We start from the raw sequence: 20,474 nt of genomic DNA, 5'->3' as shown, positions 1-20,474 counted from the left end.
TTGACATAGAAACGACTTCCACACCTGTCCTGTAGAGCGGGGAGTGTATCAAGGCAGGTCTCCCGGGGGGTGATGTCATTATCGCCTCTGTATGAGATGCCTTTCTCTCCCCGTGGTGATATGGCTCCATTCAGCTGGGAGGCTGATATGTACAGTATGCAGTTTGATGTGTCAGACAAATAATAGTTGTCTGTCAGGACAAAGTAAAAGGGCTGAGCGTAAAGCTCTGGTTAACCACACCTGCACACAAGCACGTCAGATGTCTGGTCTTATTGTAGTTTTATGGTCCGAAAACAAATACAAGGCAGTAATACAATTTCAAAGTAAGGGTTTAACATTTCCAGACATCCCAGTTTTTTTTTTTTTTTAACATGAGCACATAATGAAGGCTTCCCTCTTCAAAAGAAACCATTTCTTGTTTGCTGCTATTTGGGAGGAGGGGGGAAACGTCATGCCATAAGAGAAATTAAGGGATTTTGCAAAGGCAGCAGATGAGTTCAAGAAAGGGAAGAACCACAAGAAGAGAAAACCAAACCACCCTGGCACGAACAAGTCCTACATACAACGTCTGCAGGCCCAGACATAGTGGATCCCATTTGCCTCCTCAAGCTTGGTTCTGTTTGTCCACCTGGTTCTTTTTGGCTCGGTTTAGACCAAGATTAGTCTCCCGGTCTCCTCCTCCCAGTTAAGTGTGCTTTCGCTTGACGCTCACAGTCTTTGCTGTTTACCAGAGCACATCTGGAACAAAGCAAAGCAGAATGAACAAAGGCGGGGCTGCATCTGGATTTTGAGCTGGCCATTACTGTGGGATGCTCTCGTGCGTTCATGGGCTTGTGATTTATTCAAAGAGGAAACCAGAAACTCTTCTTCGTGATACAGACATGTACATGGACATTTGCAATGCATGTGTTTTTCAGCATTCATTAAAACAACTTCATACACCATTCACAGCACAACACACTTGTACACATGGGACAGATACAGGCATATACAGTATGTATAGTTTGAGTAGACACATGCTGAGACAATTACAAACTGCTACACATAGAAGGCAGTAGTTGAAAGCTGTCATCATAAGATTTGACACAGCATGCGTTTTATCTATTTTTACCAACCGTGGCAGCGGCGCTGGTATAGAACTCTTTATAGCAAAATAATAATGACAAAATTATCATTTCTATCATCAATAATGATGTCGCAATTGCAATATCGGTCTGAAATTCGATATAAAAAAAAAATAGTTCAGTCCTAGATGGGTGTGGTCCAAGCAAAGCTCCAGAAGTAGGGGGGTGAGAGCCTTACACTCTGGGTCCAATTTTTGCGTCGTGGCTGGTGTAATGGTCTCTTGTTTCTGTCTGTTTCACCCCATTTATCTCAATAGATAGATTCTGTCAATGGTTTAATTTATCAAGTGTCAACATCAAAGTGTTATCTACTTCCTTTGGCGGAACTTGCTTTTAATTTATTTATTTATTTTCAGATAATTGTGGGTGACGTAATCTTGTCCACAGCCCCAGAGATATAAGTGAAACTGTTAACTGCTTTTCAGACGATATGTATGTGCCCCCATCTTTGAACTCTGTATGATGTACTGTGACAAAAGGCTCGACTGTTCCTGTTTGATACCCCTTTTTTTGTTTCTACTCTCATCTCCGATTCCTCCACTTTCAACTTTGTCTGATAAACTTGTGGCAGATATAGTTTACATAGGCATGTATTTATATTTGTTGTGGTATCAAAAAGGCACGTTTTGCTGCACAACTCGTGTTTGTGTTACTCATTAATTTCTCCCTCACTGTTGCAGATGCGAATACTCGACAAATTCCCAATTGAGGGAGGACAGAAGGACCCCAAAAAGAGGATTATTCCTTTTTTGCCAGGTGATAAACACACTGCATTATGGCATGCACAACACTAATATCACTGCATCAATTTTAGATGTATTCAATAAACTGCAGTACTCAAGCGCCTTGTCAGTACAAGAAAATAAGAGAATTGTTGAGAGGCAATTAAAAGGAAGAAGAAAAGAAAGTATCCTTTATTAATCCCCTTGGGGAAATTCTTCTCTGCATTTGACCCATCCCTGGATAGGGAGCAGTGGGCAGCCCTTTGAGGCGCCCGGGGAGCAGTTGGGGGTTGGGTGTCTTGCTCAGGGACACTTCGACATGTGAGCTATGGGGGGACTGGGGATCGAGCCGGCTACCTTGTGGTTGCGGGATCTTGCACCTTAATCAATTCCACACACCTGGGTGCAAGGCTGTAAATACAGTACACCTTCTCTGAAAGTAAATGTACACTACTTATCTTTGGTTTACATGTCGGTTGGAAGATAATTTTATCCACGTCAATGCTCTACACCAGGTCAAACTAATTTTCACCCTGGGCCACATCAGCATTGTTGCCCTCAAAGGGCCGGTTGTAACTGTACCACTGTATAAACTACTACTACTACTACTACATATTGTTAAATAACTGTCTTTGCATTTGATTATTGTTTATCAAGTGTAAAAATATTGCACATGCATTTATATAAATATAAAAATATAAGTAAGCAAATGTATCAGTTATTACAACACAAATCCATTTAATTTAGGGTTAAGAAACCCACATTACTCTATCAAAGATCAAACTTAAAAAAAGAAAATAAAGACAAACACACGTTATTACATTCACTTTGTTCAAAGCTTTTTTGTCATGAACATGTATGACAGGTGTGTATGAGCCACACCTGTCACACATTGCATTCCTTCATCACCGACACCTCATAATACAGAAGACTTACCGGTTGGTCTCCTTGAAGCACAAACATGTATTCACTTTACCATCTTCTTTAAATGGCCTTCCCTCTGCGTCTATCTTTCTCTTCTTGGACATTTTGGCATTATATGTCGATCTTTTTTAACTTAATCACTTGTCTTTAGTTAAACACCGATATGAAAACACTGCTTTCTCGTGGTAGGATGCCGTTCATTCACGGGTCTCAAAATCAATATGCACTGTGGGAGATGTAGTCTATGGTCACTTTATACTGTAAAGCAGCATAGACTTTCATTTTAAATCGATCATATGCCTCAAGCTGGCGCAGGCCACATCAAATGACGTGGCCTTGAGTTTGACACCTATGCTCTACACCCTGAACCTATTAACATAGCAAAGGAAACAAAACTGCTTGATATATGGGCGTAGTTTCTGCTCCTCAAACATTTCAACCTGACAAAGATACAAACATGATGCAGCCATAGTCTTTAATAACATTTCATGGCAGGGATTTCTAAGTCATATCATTGTTCCTTATTTTTTTAATTAATTGCCATACTCCACCCAAGCTAAATCAATTTGTAGTTTTCCATGGCAGTAGGAGGCTAGCGGAGACGGATTTGTCTAATATAATAAATCAATTGTGGGTCAGAGCAGAGGAGAGCACTGAAGAGGTCCTTTTGTTAGACAAGCTGTACTGCTCAAGTCTCACCAGTGCTGTTTAGATCTCTCTGTAAGCCCAACACGAGGTCAACTGTATTCCCTGACACATATCAAACAGCATGCACAACTTACTGTTTAGTGCTCCTTGTGTATTTATACTATATAGCAGTCACTCTCCTAAGAGTTATATTGTGAGGATGAGTAATGTTTTGCTACTGCTGGCATCAAGAAGACCCTTTGGGGTTCTTCTGCTTTTAGAATCAAGCCTGTATTTAAAACATGCATGTAATGTATGCTACTGTTTCTTTAGTATTTCTTATCAAAGGGAAACACACTTACTTCCGACAGCTGGACTTCACGCTAACAACACATGAATTGGGCTAAGATACAGCCTCTGTGTGTAAACATCTCCTGAAAGGCTCTACTAAATGCTGGTGTTATTTATTAATATTCATTCAAATGTATTTCACACATTTCAATATAACAAATTGTGCAGTTATTATAAAGTGTTAACAAAATTACTTTTTATAATCTTACATTTTGATATTTCTGTATATTCTTGGATGTGTATGTTCAGCTGACAGTGCTCTGTTTTTCCTCAGGTAAAGTCTTATTTCGCCGAAGTCACATCAGAGATGTGGCTGTCAAAAGACTGAAGCACCTTGATAATTACTGCAAAGTAAGACAAAGGCTGTATGCCTCATAATGTCCTATTTTATGTCACATTTTAATACAATACACCTTCTCGGACAATACATGTTCACTATTTATCATTGCTTTACATGTTGGTCGGAAGAGAATTTTATCCATGTCAATTCTCTACACACCCTGAACATTTTCCACAATGTTTTTAAGGCAGGTCTCAACATTTATCTCCCCCACCAGCATCAACAGGAAAGCAAAGGCTCTATCTGCACTGGTCATTTCCTGTCACCAATGTAAATAGGCAGCCTATAAAGGAAACAAGGGAAATGGGGGCACACAGGGGTAAAACAGAATACAAAGAATAAGAATGAATCAGCAGACTTAAAGTGTAGTAGTGAGTGCAGATGGCTACCTGACCCCTTTATATTCAATAGGTTGGAGATAGGAATGTGTGTTGCCAAGTATGGCAGCAGTTTTAATTTACAGGAACAAAGTGAGATTTGCTGTGAAAACAAGAAGCTTAAAGATGTATTTTTAATATTGTTCCTTCAAGGGTGTCTTCTCTGATTCAAGTGCAGTGGGCTGTAGTATCTAATTTTGAAAGCCCATGCAGCTGAGACAGGCAGTTGTTATACAATATCGCCTCTGTGTATTTTACTTTGTTTTAACCCTCCCTCTGGGCTCAGAGCCTTCTTCCTTCCCCTCCACACCCTTCACATCTCCGCCTGGTCAACTCATCTGATTGTACAATGAGTCAGTGTTATAAACTGGTTACTCATTGCTATTCAAACCAAACTCCAGCACTTTTAACAATACCTGCAATCTTTTAAATATGTGTTTTTGTCGCAACTAGTAGCTTTCTCCCTCCCTTCTTCCCCCACAGGCTCTGATGAAGCTTCCCTCCCCCATTTCCCAAAGTGAGGAGGTCCTTACGTTCTTTGAGACCAATTCAGAGGACCTCAACCCTCCCACAGAGTGAGTAACTATGACTGCACCCTTCAAATATCTTACGCTGTTATTGAGCATTAGTTTCATCTCATTACATGAGCTGTTCAATACCAAACATTGCCCTTTGGCGAGTTGTGAACACTGGCTACAGTGTAGTTCAGCAGATGGGACAGCACTGATCTTGATCCAGAGACTGTGTCTCAGGGATGATTAATGGATGCTGGTTGAAAGGCACTGTGTTTTGTTAATAATGGTTTCTGGGAGGTGACACCCAATCCCTAAAACAAATGTGTAAGGATCAGTGGTGTCATGGGAGTGCAGCTGAGTTCAAGTCTCAGCACAGATAAGACTCTCATGCTAGTTATTTGTCATCCTCACTTCAAAGTCAGAGTGGGAATAATTGCAGACTGGCTGCTAGATTATTTTCAATTTAAATGCTATTCTTTCCTTTTGGTTTACGAACAAGTATGTCTGTGATAGTATTTTTCTCAAGTTTTTTAACTTTTTTTCTTTATAAACTTCTTAACATACTCAAGGATACAAGTGTGGTAACCTCTTAAGTGGTCTCTTCTCTACCACCAGGCCCACCACCTTTAACCCGAACTGCACATTCGTGTTAATCCCACTTCAAAGCACGATCCTCCTCAAGTCTCGTAGGGTCTCAATTTAAATTGAGACGTTGAGGTCTAAAAGCCATGCCACCCAAGTGCTCAGTTCACTCCTGAGGATCTGGACGACTTCAAAAAGAAAAATGTCACAATATCACAAAAAAATTTGATCTTGTGATGCCATATTATTACACTGTGTGAGGTACGGTGAATACATGTTCATTGTCATTTTAAAACTGTTTACTACCAACAAGTTAAATCAATATAGTCCATCACATTTTTAGCAAAAGAAGGAAATACTTTTTGGGAAATAATTAGAAAACAGCCTAAAGAAAAATAGCTTTTCTGTTTATGTGGTAATGATACATTATTGGTTTAGTCGGCTCAGTCACTGAAACATGACGAACGAGTACAGGCTGTAAAAAGAATGTCAGCTTTTATAAAAATCAATCCAATACGTCTCTCTGACAATTACTGTGATTAACAACGAGGCAAATCATACTGGTAATATTTTGTCCATCATGAAACACGACTATAGTACATTTTACTGGTATTTCTGCCACTATTAGCAGAAGCAGCGAGGCAATCTTGTTAGTCAAGCCCTCGTCTGCCACTGCCATCTAATGGTCAGCAGATGTCACAGCACAGATAAATTAATGAAATAATGAATAAAAAATGGATGTGATGTTGCTCCATCACAAGAGGGAGCCATGTATGAAGCTGGCAACATTGTCAGCTGTTTCTCTCGACTTTTGATGAATGACATTATCACACTCTACTGATACGAGGCAGAGGTTGTGCATGTTTGTACAACATTGACAATTGGCTGAGTAGTTGTTAAGTTATTGGCAAAAAACATGTATTGCACTATTTGTAATGTTTGATTGTGCCTTTTAGAGTTACATTGACAAATCAATTTAATAGTGTGTTGCTTTGTGAACTTTACATGGAAGATACTGTATATGGTACTGTATTGATTTTGCCCATGTGGAAAGTTGTTAAAATGGCTCCATCAGTATTATCAAACATAAGTATAAAAAGGAGGTAATTGAATATTGCTCACACACTTGATGTCTACAACTGAAATGCTTAAATAATTTAAACAATTGTCACAGACAGTTGTTTTTAAATCTTTTTGATGCAAAGTGATCCTTACTTCCAGTCACATGTATGCATTCACATAGTAGTGAACTGTACTTCAAATAATGATATCTTTTCTGAGGGTAGCTTCAGAGACCAAAGGGCTGAAAGCTATTGAATATTTGTCAAGAAAAGAAATTGGCACCATCATTTACTGTGAAGAAGAACACATGCAGAGAGTGTAGATATCCTTTAACAAAGGTCAGTGGCCAAATTAAATTACAGTATTATCAAATAAAGTATATATGTTTCAGTCATCAGTCTTTTTTTCATGTTGGTTTGACAATTATCCAGATTTGAAACTGAGCATTTGAGTTTTTTTGGAACAAGCTAAGGGGATTTTTTTAACTCGATAATATATGCCGTCAATCACAGCCCATGTGTTGCTTGTTCACTGATAAATACATTTTACTGCAATGTGACTTGGTAGCTGTGGCTTTGTACTATATCTTTTAGAGTGGTAAAAGATAACAGTCCCTATAGGGAGATTTCTCTGCATTTGATCCATCCTAACTATTTACACTGTGCAGCCACAGCGTAGCGCCTGGAGACCATCTGCTGATCTGAGGCCAGCAACCAGGTCAAGGGCAAAGGCATAATTATGAATAATATCCTTAAACATATCCATCATCTCCATTTTATGTAACATTTTACTTTTCATACAATCAAATCTCAGGTTAAAACATACCATGTATTCATCTGTTCATGTTTTGCTGACATTGATGGGAGGCCTCATTTGTTACTCTAAACTAGAGGTTGGTTAGTTCAAATATACTGTCGTCTAACAGACTGAAGCACCACATCTATGTTGAGACTTGGGAGTTTGAGCATAGATACTGACTCACCATACAAACAAATAATAACTGAAGACCTTGACCCCCCCATAAAATACCAGTATTTCCTGGACTGTCCTTCTTGTGCATACTAACTACAATCATGGTCAAGCTTTGCTGGGGAGTTGGACCTGCTTGCACAAGTTTACTGTACTTCTGTGGGTTCTTTTGTGAGGATAAGCTGCATAATTACATTTCTTACATATGCACAATAAACACTTACTAAATCATTTATGTGTGCAAATCAGACCTCTTGTCACAATCATAATGATTTCCTGTTCTATGACGTTGACCTATTGCCCCCAAAGCTGAAAGTCACTCCTACAGAGGTTAATCTTAGGTCAGACGGGAGTGTCTGTGTAATGTATACATGAAGCAGGGTAGACACGGCAGTCCTTTGACTTGTCTGAGAAATGTTAGCAAAGGACTGATGTCTCACACATTCCATTTCTAATAGGCCCACCTACAAAGAGTGAGCTGCAGTTATGTGCAAACAGATGGTTATTCTCAACTCAAGCTTAGAATGGGCTCTCGTGGGCTCTGAATTTTAATGATGTGTTCAGCCCATGCATCTCCTGGCATGGGTTTATATGTAATGAAACCACAACTGTAAAGACTATCTCCCAACTCCTGTAACTCTATTGGTGAACTACAGGTACCCTTAAAAAGATGGGCACAAAGTCTTAAGCCTGTAAAAGTATTTAAACATATTTTTGCTCTCCTTACCTTCCCTTCGTTTATTTGATTTTGCTGGTGATAGAAAGAAAGTGCGCAGAGCCAAAGTATTGGGCTCAGTCTCCTCCTGGGAAGAATATTATTCCAGCTCTGTGCTAAGGGTCACAAGCTAGCAGGGCAGGTCAAGCATCCACTTTATCCCCATCATTTCTCCCCAACCCTCTAAAGTATAGTGCTTCCCTCAGTTTCATCTCCACCCTACCAGATTTTGACAAAATAAACACTTCATGAAATACTTCAGATATGTTTAACATGCATTACAATTACTGTGAACTTGATGTGAACAGTATCTGAAGCCATTCCCATAAACTACGACATCATACTGTAATTTAGTGTTCATAAAGAATAAAGCTTGCTTTTCAATTCTGAAAAGAATCAGAGAACTACTCGCACACATGATATACAATGTATATCATGTGTGCGTTGTTTTTGATCATCTGCTGAGACTATGATTATTTTTTAATAAACTACAAACCTATTTATGTTGGCTCGGCATGAATATTTAAGATGGAGAGGTTATGAAATTCATTTCCACAGTATGAACATTACTTTAAGATCCAATATAAACATTTTTAAAGTGTCATAATAAAATTGTATTTGTTGTTTTATTTCAAAATTGAGCAAGTAATGACGATGAACTGAGCTGTAAGCTATTATATATGTGATTGGAAATATCTCATAACTTGTTCACACATCTGGAAACAGAGAAGCCTTGTGCCAAACATGACTATCTTAAGTAACAGAGGAATACAGTTATTGGTGAAAAAACATGTTTTATTTTAGCAAGAAGTGTTGCTTGGTTTGAACAAAAATGATTCTTTTCATTTGGTCTTATTCTCCTCAATAGCAAACAGCTTGAGAAATATTTCAGAAATTGCAATACAGTTCAACTTCAACTTGTTCTAGTAAACTGGAACCAATGCAACACAGAGAGTTGATTAACAAGCTGTAACCTGGCAAATGTTGAACAAGGTTTATCCAAACATTTACTCATATCCATAACTGACCATAGCTCCAGTCCTGCTGCTGGCCTCTTCAGAGAGCCAGGTGTCTGTTCCCATCTGCGTCAAACCTCAGTTTCTCCTCAGTGTGCTGCCTCTGCAGCTCAATTAACTAAACGAGGACATACAGTCCGCCAAACTACCTACAAACCACACAGAAACCTAGATTCTGAAATGTTGGCCTGTTTTGAAATGTTTGTGCATTTCCATTGTATAACAAATTCTTATCAAACAGGATTAGGTAATTATGTATCATCACTTATGTAAGTGCAATAGAGTAAATGAAGCATCAGCATTCAAATTAAACTGACAAAAATTTAAAATTTAAATCCCTTCATTAAGAAGGGATTTAAATTCATCATCTGTTCTTTGTATTCATTCCTTTTTTTGTTAGTTGTTTTGCCTTTAAATTGCTAATTTCTTTCAAACTAAAATACTCGCTTCATATTTTGTCTGAGCTAAATAGATCCAGCAGCAGTGCCAGGTTTACAGTTATGCAAAAAAACTGTCTGAATGACAATAAACCGAACCATAATGAGGAGCACACAGACGTGTACAGCAAATGTGAACACAGTCAGAGTCGGTGGCAAATTGATGCTCTGTGACTCTGATGACTGAAAGCACAGAGCGGGTTCATTGACACTAGTGCTCATCCTTTCAGTGTTTGGTTACAGTCCAGGCTTTGGAACAGAAAGGCGCTTTCACATCTAAACATGAATGGGACTTATCAACGGGATATGATACTGTTCTCAAGTAAATAAAAGCTGCTCTGTTGAATATAGGCAGCTGCATCGCCTTCATATACACCATCGACTTCCATTTCAACAAATGCATACATCCAATGTATATTATCTCAAAGCCCTGATTTGTTTTGTTACTGTCCTTGACACACTTACTGTAGTCATCCACACACACCCATACTGTATGTCGTATCCCGCCCTGTCTCCCTCCCTCTAGTAGTGGGTCAAGTTCTGCATGCATTCTCAACGAGGGCTTGGCTGGTACTTGTGTGTCAACTGCATTCGGATGGTCCCGGGCAGAGATTCCACTGTAGCCAGTCACTGGATTGATCAATTCATTTACATGCTCTGACCTCTCTCGATACTGACTATGCTCCTCTGGTGTTGCTTCCTTTCCAGAGACTGCGGAAGCTCCGGCAAACGTAAATCAGGTAAGAATCTGAAATCATTGTACATTGCTCGGTCAGAAGAATCTGTGTTACGGTTATTCGATGCTTGTGCATGCATTTGTATTGTGTCTTCATTGTATTTACTGGTTATTTGAAGGATTTTGTGACTTTGAAAATGAAAGATATCTATGGGACATCTGCAGTCTGCTCCTCATCTCTGCTTGAGGCTACCGCAATGAGGCTACATTAGCCACTGCTTGCATAACTCACGCAAATATCTGAAAGTCAGGTTGCATTGTAGGTGATGTATCAGGTTTTGTCACCTGGTTTTGACAAGGAAGAAGAATGTTTGGAAAGGAGCTGCTACAATTACTCGATTAATCAATGGTGATCAACAGAAAATGTATCAGCAACCATCAACAACCATCAGTTATAGTTCAAGCAAAAATGTCAAATTTGTTTTGCTTCAGCTTCTCAAATGAAAACATGTGCTGTGTTTCATCATCACACATGACAGTCAATTAAAGATTTTTATAAAACCTCACTATGAGGTCTGAGAAATGGCATTTTGTCACAGTTAAACAATAAACAACAGAATATACATTACATCGAGAAAATAATCTGCAGATTAATTAATAATAAAAATGATTTCTAGTTGCAGCCCTATAGTTTGGAATAATAAATATGACATCTCTGGGTCTGCTGAATTTATTTTTTTTAATCATTTTGTTATCAGCAATATTATAAGAGTGCAATATCAAAATGGCTGTTGAGTTCTTAATCAAGAGTACATGGTCTTCAAAAACACACAACTGGAACAAACACTTCTGTTCATGACATGGTTAAGACAACAGTGTTAGGTGGGAGAGACCACCTGTTTGTGCCTCTAAGTTTGCTCTGCCAGGGTTGGCTGTTGGCTTCATGTTTGTTTGTGAGCGAGAGCAAGGAAGACATAAAGGCCGAGTGACTCAGCTGAGCAGGGGGATACAGGCGTAGGAGGCAGCAGGAAAGGCATGAGAAGAGTTTAGTCAACAGCTGTGCAAGTGTTGTGTATTTGTGTGCGCGTGCACTTGCATGCATGCAGTCTCAGAATACCCACATGATTTACTAAATTACACACTAGCCGTGCAATCAGATGCAAAGTTGCTGTGGCCATCCTTCCTGCAATCTGCCACAGTTATTTATGACATAGCTGGGCAAAGAATGTCTCTGTAAATGACCTGTAAGTACATTTTTCTGTGGCTGATGCACTCTGAGGAAAAACCAAGCCGGAGTTGCCACCAAACGAAATAAGACCCCAACCTAATTTCATTATATGTTCCATGGTATTGCGGCTTTACGTAACACGGAATTCCAGCGACATAGCGAAATGGAAAAATTGTCTTAATTCAGCTGCGTGTGTCGAGTAACCTACATTCAGTCTGTGCAAGATATTACATTAGTTTCCAGTTATAATTCATATCTGCTGCCTGAAAGGTTTGTCATATAATTCCTGACATTTGCATGCACAGTTTCAGCTGTTTTATTCTCAATGGTTCGGTTTGATAGTAAATATGTTATTTCCTATTTAGTTTCTAAGATGTACATGCATTCATGCTTGCAATAAATCATTCAACAGGATCAAGTCAACCAGTGGAAACAATAATAATACACTTAATGTCTGGTGCTCATGATGATTTACTTTTCACAGTCAACATGGAGCACGTTGTGTACAGCCTTCATGCTTGATCTCTAAACCTTCACTATAGTCCCCGTGCTGGACATTAGCGGTTAACACAGCTGAAAGATTGATCTCTCTCTCTTTTAAAGCAGGACAGAAGATAAAGTGCAGTGAATCTGTGGTGAATTTGTGCTGCAGCTGCAGCTTATAGTTTCCATAATTACATGGTGCAGGTCTCCATAAGAGTTTACTGAGCCCCTGCCCCTAAACAGGAGAATGTAGCCCTTTACCACAAAACTGCTAGCGGTTAGAGGTTTGAACTCTGTTTACCTGGCAAGCAGAAGAAATCCGATGAATATTGACACACTTAGATTGACACACTCCCAGTTCTCACTATCTGCTTTGTTGTCATTGATATTGGCAACAGCATAATTGTTTTACTTTATTGTCTCGCTCTTCAGCAATTTCCCTGGGGACGAATGAATTCCTATCTTATCTACGTTTCATTGTCTTTTATATATTTCATCTGTGATTTTTCTTTGTTATAGGACTTATCGGAAAAGGAGATCAATGGGAGAAAAAAAAAGTAATTAAAAAGGAAATTATGTGTATATACTAAGGGATTTCAGCTCTCATATGTTTTCAGTAAGATTCTGGCCCATATCTAATGTATTGTCTTCAAACTGTGACTTCCCACAGTGCGAGGTTGAAGCAGTTTGCATTATTGACTCAGCACTGTAGCCAGGCTGCTATCTACGGAAGTTTCAAAGAAAGACAAACTATTTTCTGTCTAACACATAATGGAGTTGTCAGGATTGACTGCCGATATCAGGCTCGTCTGTATTAATCACTGTCAGATAACTGGGACTGATGAAAAGACATGCTGCCATAAACAAACCCTGAAGGAAACCTCTTTCAACAAGATTCCATGGTGATGAAATATATAATGATGTATTCACACACGGGAGAGAAAGAGCAGGGGAAAGGTTTCATAGGTAAAAGAAAACAATCTGAATCAAATTAACTCCAATTTTAGGATTGACTGCTGCTCACTTCAAGGGGTGTTGAAGTTCAGGAGATTCAGATCATCTTTAAATCATCAATGATACTCTTATTAAAAAAGATGAGCAGAAGACGGTTCTAAAGTGGAGAGAAAAAGAAACGGAGCATCCAGGGGTTCAGTGCATGTGAAAAGCTGCTGGAGAGGAGAGGAGGTTCACGTGGCAAGTGGAAACCATTTCAGTGTTGTGCACGGAAGGAACGTGTTTATGTGTGCAGACTTGCTGTCTTTATTTGATCTGTGGGTCTCTGGGGGTCTGTGCGTGTGTGTGCGGGTAGATACAGCGATTGGCTGTACGCATGCTTGTTGGGAGCAAAGGGGTGAATATGTTCTCAAGTTATATGGTGGGTTGGGTCAAGAGGACTGTGTGTTTGTTTGTATTTGCAGATGGATAAGGAAATCATTAAAGCAAATGAGCACTTCCAAATCACTTCAACGGCCGTACACACTGGACACTGTTTCAGCAGAACAGCCCCCAGTCTTCCAGGTCTACATACAATGATTCTCACAGTAGCCCAAATCATTATTTTGTGGGTTGAACCTGATTTAAATAGAAACCTGACACTTTTTTACATATGATACTACTTTTCATAGATATTTCTGTTAATGTTATGGACACAGCTGTAACATCAGCGTAAAGATGTTTTTCCCCTCTGAAGTTACAACTTAACTCTGCTGGGTCGAAGCTCCTCCCCCGCCAGCAGAGAGCAGATCCAATACAGGCCTCTCTGTTTCTGATAAGTGACCATTTGTCACAGTGGACTCCCACCCTGGAGGCAGCACTTAAGTTTTTTGCTCAAAACACCATATTGAAGCCAGAAAAATGTTCTGCAATAAATAAGATCGGACATGCTTGTTTATATAAGTATTTTTTTATTTTGTTGAGGATCAGTCAAAGATATAATTTACGTTGTTTTTTGATGTTTGCTTTGGCTTCACATACTAGTTGTCCAGAGTTAAAGGCATCATATTTTCTTCTGGAAAACATAATGATTTGGAGGATTGGAGAACTGCTTTATCAGCAGTTTGCCTCTGATTCCAGACTTTTTTGGAAACAATTTATAACTGCAATATCCAATGTAATGGTAACCACTGAAGTCACAGGTACCCCGTGGAGTTTCTTACCTCTAGTAGAGTTGTGGAGTGTGTCTCTGTTTTATACACACAACTAACTGTAATATATGCACGCTGGTAGGTTTCCTATTTTTCAAAACCTCGGCTATATTTGAAAATGCTCTTTTTGTCTAATGCAACTTTTGTAGTACTTTTTCTTTTGACTTCTATGACATAAAAACTTTTTTCAAGACCTAAAATACTGACCAGATGAAGTGAATGTAATTAAGACATTCAACGGTTTTTCGAAGCCTGTCAGATGATTTTGCATAAGGTTTCTGTCCTATTTATTTGTGGTCTGCCCCTTCTCCCCCAGAGCCACATACTGATTCAATGACATGAGTACATCTGTACTACATTGAACAGCAGTCCAGTGTCCTTTTCTAATCCAATTGCACATCTGCTGCTGAGGAGCTAAACAAAAGCATTGCACTTAGCCAAATTGTACTGCTCTGAACCCAGATCTGCAAATACGTTACCCCAGAGTTCAAAATATGGCACTAAGACATAAAGGCCAGTGCCAACTATGCTATCAACCAAAATACCTAATCCTGAAAAATCTCTCACAAAGAAAAAATCCTTGGTTTAAATGGTTAGACGTGACTCCTTGGTTTCCTCCTCTTGGTGATGAATTATTGCAAAGTTCCTAACTGTCATCATCTTTGGATGGAGCTGATGATGGGTGAGCTGGGGTGGGGGTGGGGGCTGGATGGAGTTAGGACGTCTGGGAGTGCAAGGGTGGGAGCAGGAAGCACATGTATAAATCTTACTGAGGAGAGATATAAACACAGAGAGCGCTAATAGGGCTATCTGATGGAAGCCAAGAAGAAAATACTTTTCTTTTCAGAGGTCATGAATACATACGATCTACATTGTGCATACACACAAGCTCGCACACGCACTAATAGTTCCCAACCTCCGTTTATCAGACACACACCAGCAGCCCTATCAGTTGAACTCAAGTGCCCCTTCATCAACAGCACCCATCATGTTCCAAATATGTTTAGTTGAATATAGTAAACCTAATTTTACCGTATTTGTATCATACAATTTAAATACCAATGCAAACGTTGTTTTGGCTAAGGTTTTATTCGTTCAACTTTCACTTGGAATTGCAGACACTGGACTTTTCAACCATTTATACATGACTTAGAACTATTCGTACCGTTGCTTATTTGCTAATAGTTTTCATGCACTTTTTTTTTCACCAACTGTTTTTAGGATATATAGTGGATTTATTTTTAATGAAATCGTAATTTCTATTTTTTCAAATTAGTTGAGCTGCTCACAATCTTTCCATATACGTAACTGTAGTGGTAATCCTGGTTTGAAATCACTGAATATTTTGAAATCACATTATTTCAGAGAGGGACTGATTAAAGTATCATAACTTTACTGGGCTAATGCATTTCATTGTCGCCTCGATTTGTACACAGTAATTTATGTAGCTAATTTTATACTATTTGTTTTATAGCTCTCTTTACACAGTTCATTTGAAATTAAACCTTTCCTGTCCAAGACTCCTTCTTCTCATTTTTCTCAAACATGTTCTTTTTGTTCTGGCTCTGTTTTCTTGCTGTTGCAAAACATTTCATTTCCTGAATGAGGCTGAAATATTAGGTTTTTTTTCAGGCATATTTACTTTACATAGAAGGTCTTTACTCACCTCACCGCTCAGATTTACAGTTCTCTAAGAGCAGTAGTTAATTGTGTGTAGTAGAAACCTCCATTCACATACTCATAGTTTTATGAGTTCATGACCTGCTGAGGTGTGTGCGTGTGTGTGTGTGTGTGTGTGTGTGTGTGTGTGTGTGTGTGTGTGTGTGTGTGTGTGGTCAGGTTAGCTGATTTATTTGAAATTGGGTCCCTAACAAGTCTTTATTTTATTTTTAGGTCAAGTAAGCAAAGGTACAGACTAAATCTACATGTGTGTGGTTTAAATAGAGGGAAAAGTACTTATTGTGAAAAAGTAAAGAGTAAATAATTTAAATTGTTTTCAGTAAATATGATTAATATTAATAAAACTGTGCATCGAGCCAGCCAAGAACAAATGTCAAATTTCCCTCTTGCATACAAAATGTGTGATATCTAAAAATTGCCCTTTAAAAATGTAATAAAGTGGAGAAAAAACACAAAAACATTCTAAATGAAACTAAAATGCGGTACTTATAATATCAATAAGTACTGACAGTAATTTCAAGTTACTGGTGACAATTGTAATAAAAAAGTGTAATATTTCCAGAAAGTTTAAATCAGTCTTCTTATGTTGTTGAGATGCCATTTTTATTGATCAGTGTTAATTGAAAGAAACCACTCAACCACACGTTTCCAAGAATAGTGTCAAAACAAATATTTGTGGTAACTAAATAATTGCTGTCATTTTGCACTTTGAAGAGCAAGAAGGCAATACCCCGTATTTAAGTAATATGTTCTCTACACCCAACTTTGTGGTTTGACAAAACATCTTGCACAAATAACATGAAGTGACATAAACCACAGCCCAACCACAGTAATCCAGTGTCAAACCCTTTGGCAGTTTCAGGTTTTGAGATGTTAATGGTGCTGCGTTCATCTTTATAAGTTATGAGTGCCTTGACATTTAAATTTTGTTCCCAACTTGACTGCAAAATATTATCCAGAGAGAGAATCTTCTGTCTGAAGGATTGTTGCCAGGTCAGCTCTTTCTAGAAATGACAGCTTAATCCAAGTTGCCTCAATCAGTCCTTATCTAAGCCTCAAACCTTCCATCTATTGCACTGAACTATTTTTATTTTCCATCTCAGGACCAAACAATAGTTTTTGTTTCCCATATTTTGACAAATGGCAAAAAAAATGTTGCTTGAAATATGTGTTGATTTTGTGAGTGAAGAGCCCACATATTGCTTAGTATTGAGCTCAGTAATGCAGCATCTGACCATACATGGCAATTGCGATCTTGACTGTGGTTGTAGATCCTTTACTGTGATTCAAACGCACCATAAAAGTAAATTGTGTATCTAGCAGCGTTATTAGTGTAAACAGATATAATCTAAAGTGTGCAGACAGTAGCTCCCTCTGTCTGGAGCTTTGAACTCAGCAGTCAGCCGAAGCTCTTGTTAATGTGTGAACTCAATGTCAGCTGTGGTTGTGTCTGGATTCCAGCTGACTCTTGTTAGATCTGCTTTAGGTCATTCAGCTATGCTTGTTTTAAGGATTCTTCACGATTTAAGGCGTCAGCCGGGCTCCGTTGATGCAGCCTTACTGATGTGGGACGAAAAACATTGTAGATGTTTGTAATGTTTAGCGGACCTTTTTATATGTGTTAACAAATAAAATCACATGTTTCTGACTTCACCAAGGCATTCCTGGAGTTAGTTAGAGTGACCCCAATGGTTATGATTTCTGGGGTTAGTTATATTGATCAAACTCTGGTTATGTAGTGGACGAGACCAAGTTAGGAAAGCAGGCACAAACAGTGAAGAAACAAATTCCCTGCTGGTGTTTATATGGTTAACTCCGTGGAGTACAGAAAGGAAGATTTCCATTGGCTAGGTCGCACGCTGTAGTGAGAGCTCTAGTGTTTCATTGAGTCAGAGGGCCATCCCTCGGAGCACAGCTCCAGCCCCTTCATCTGGTTCTATTTAAGGCCTCTAGTGCCGACTCTTATGATTGGCGTTCACAACCCCCTACTCTTCCTTCAGCTCCAGCCCCAACTGAGGAGAAGGAGGCTTTTAAGCAGATGGTTTATTTTCCAGGGGAAACCATTTCTTTGTCCCACTCTACTGTCCTGTCCTCAGCTGGCTTTAGCTCCCTTTTCTATCACTTCTACAGCTACTTCTGCTTTCTCACCGCTGCTGCTCTCTCCACTGTGTGAATGTGACTACCGGCATCTACTGACCCAGCCCAGCTTTGTCGGACTATCAGGATGAGGCCCCTTCAGTAACACAGAATGGATTTTCTGCGCTTGACTGCTTGATCCTTGACTTTTTGGAGGGAGATTCCTTTCCTAGACTTTCAGCATCTCCATTGCCCTCGTTGTTGGGCTGGAGGGGGATGCAGCTCTATGGCTAGACTCTCAGGAAGATGCACTGAGCCCTGTGAATATTGTGATTGGCTGAGCTCTACAGACAAAGTGGCCTATGGCACAACAAGTGCCCAGCAGTCGTTCTCGTGGACCTATGGCTGGCAGCTGGCTGACAGCATGTTTTTTCCCATCAACCCCAGGTCTGGATGCTTCGGATCCCATGCTCCTGGATCAGTATGTGGTGGTGGCCAGTTACGAGAAACAAGAGCCTGCAGAAATCAGCCTTCAAGCGGGCGAGGTGGTCGACGTCATTGAAAAGAGCGAGAGTGGTGAGTAATCAAAACAAAAGCTCAACAAAGACATGTTGAGCAGGAAAGGGCAGCATGCATGTCGTGTGCATTTCTGACACAAAGTCCATAGTTCCTCAAACATGCTACCCTTTTCCCCTCTCACCTCCTTTGTCCACAGCTAGCTGTTACTTAGCCCCATCTGGAGGCTCACTTTGGCCTCCAGTCAGCCCTGTTTTTTCCCACTGTTGGTTTAGGCCGGGGGCCAGAATGTTGCCTCTAGCAAGAGGAATGTCTTCCAGACGCATATTAATTATTGCACCTCACTGAAATGAAAAGCCAGCAAGACAAGCCGGATTTTCAAATGCCAGCTGTGGAGAGTCCTTAGTCAGCTGTTTTACCTCTGGAAAGAGCTTGCAAACAACACAAAGATCATGTTTTAGGATATGTGACTCAGTTTGACAATATTTAATATTGAATGAGTTAGTAGCATGATGACGTGAAGCACAACTTCTGTAATGCCTCCCAGAACATTCATTTATTTTGGGTGGATGAATAGCTTTTATTTTAAAGGCAAATGTGCCATATGAAGCATGAGAGTGACTAGAGAGGTATAGGGCCAGTAACAGGGTCTGACGTTCAGCTTTAATGTTCAGTAATTCAGTGTGCTGAGACAGTAAAACAGTAATAGGACTCATGTGTGCTTCAGCGGGCGGATGGGGATGGAGGAAACGGTGACCAGGAAGGCAATTGGATTTGGGTTTCATGATGGGTGTGAGTGAAACGCCATGCCACACTGGCCTTAAGGAAGAGGGTCTGTAGAGTAAGATTGCTTTGAACTGTCACGTGTCCTGCCTTCGGGTTCATGTATTTATTTTCACTCCCTGCTCCAGTAGGATTTCAACCCAATGGGGAGCCACAATGAGGCGGATCCTCCAACACCTTGAAGTCCTTTTTTTAGGGGACCTTATATGAGAGCTTTCCTCCATTAAGTTGAACTGCATAGTCCTGTGCTTTTAAGTAGAGGCCCCTTCACTTTTGTATTTCAGCTGACCACTGTGCAAAGTTACAGTGCTTGATGTGTGTGTTGATGATCCATGCAGAATGTGAAACTCATGCACTCCAATGGTTATGATTTCCAGGCTTCCGTGTTATTACCGCAGCTTAGTTTCCATGTTATTATTGCTTTGTTTCATCCTCTTGTCTGGTGCAAAGACTATATTATGTTGCCACTCTCACTTAAGACCATTCATTCATCTCTGGTTTGGTTGTTTTTTTTCACAGGGTTTCTAAAATGCAAAACAGTAGACTCCAGGCTCCTTAAAACACCACCTAAGGCTATTTGACAGTTTTATTACACACTGACGGACATTTTCACAGTGATCTGAAGTAAATAGAGCCCCCAACCCCTACAACTCGCTATGGAGACTGTTTCCAGCAGCACAGCTAGCATTTAACTGAGATCTCAACACCTTCTGCAATGGAAGTTGCCTAAATCTGCTCCATTTGGCTGCGTGACATCACTCCATATCCCTTTTGCCAATACTAACAAGACCAGGTGTGTGCTAAGAAGATTTCAGAGCTCATTTGATTCAGCATCCATTTCCTTTCAGGATAAATACAAAACCCTGTAATAGTTTCTGACAGCTTGATCGGTGTATTACACAGCTAAGTAGTATATGCTGCATTAGAGGCTCTAAAAGGTGTCTATTACACTTGTAATGATAAAAGGTTTGTATGGATTTTCTTTTCAGACTTCAGCTACAGTTACATGTTTTCCTTTAAAGCCAATAACATGTAAACTGGCTTGTGTTCCCCCTGCAGTCTTTGGATCCGGTGAGTAGAAAATATCTGCCATATCTGTCATATTGCCAAGTAATCAGCGTTGTGTG

At 39.6% G+C, this 20,474-nt stretch overlaps 1 protein-coding gene across 3 annotated transcripts in view; it reads left to right on the top strand.

Moving 5' to 3' along the window:
* Nucleotides 1-4,996: 4,996 nt before the first annotated feature.
* Nucleotides 4,997-20,474, top strand: part of LOC306746360 (SH3 and PX domain-containing protein 2A-like) — a gene marked incomplete at its 5' end in the record, with an annotated part of 33,067 nt that continues 17,589 nt past the window's right edge. For 2 of the 3 annotated variants that reach the window (XM_079229263.1, XM_079229262.1), the window contains 3 exons: nucleotides 4,997-5,040; nucleotides 10,470-10,501; nucleotides 18,496-18,624. In XM_079229263.1, coding sequence (XP_079085389.1) covers nucleotides 18,516-18,624 — 109 coding nt within the window. Of the gene's footprint in view, nucleotides 5,041-10,469; nucleotides 10,502-18,410; nucleotides 18,625-20,474 lie in introns of those variants that run through there. The other variant, XM_079229261.1, reaches the window with a different exon arrangement.

The sequence above is a fragment of the Taurulus bubalis genome, assembly GCF_910589615.1.
Source record: "Taurulus bubalis genome assembly, chromosome: 14".
NCBI lineage: Eukaryota > Metazoa > Chordata > Actinopteri > Perciformes > Cottidae > Taurulus > Taurulus bubalis.
The sequence above is the reverse complement of the archived record's forward strand: the minus strand, read 5'-3'. Positions and strand labels throughout refer to the sequence as shown.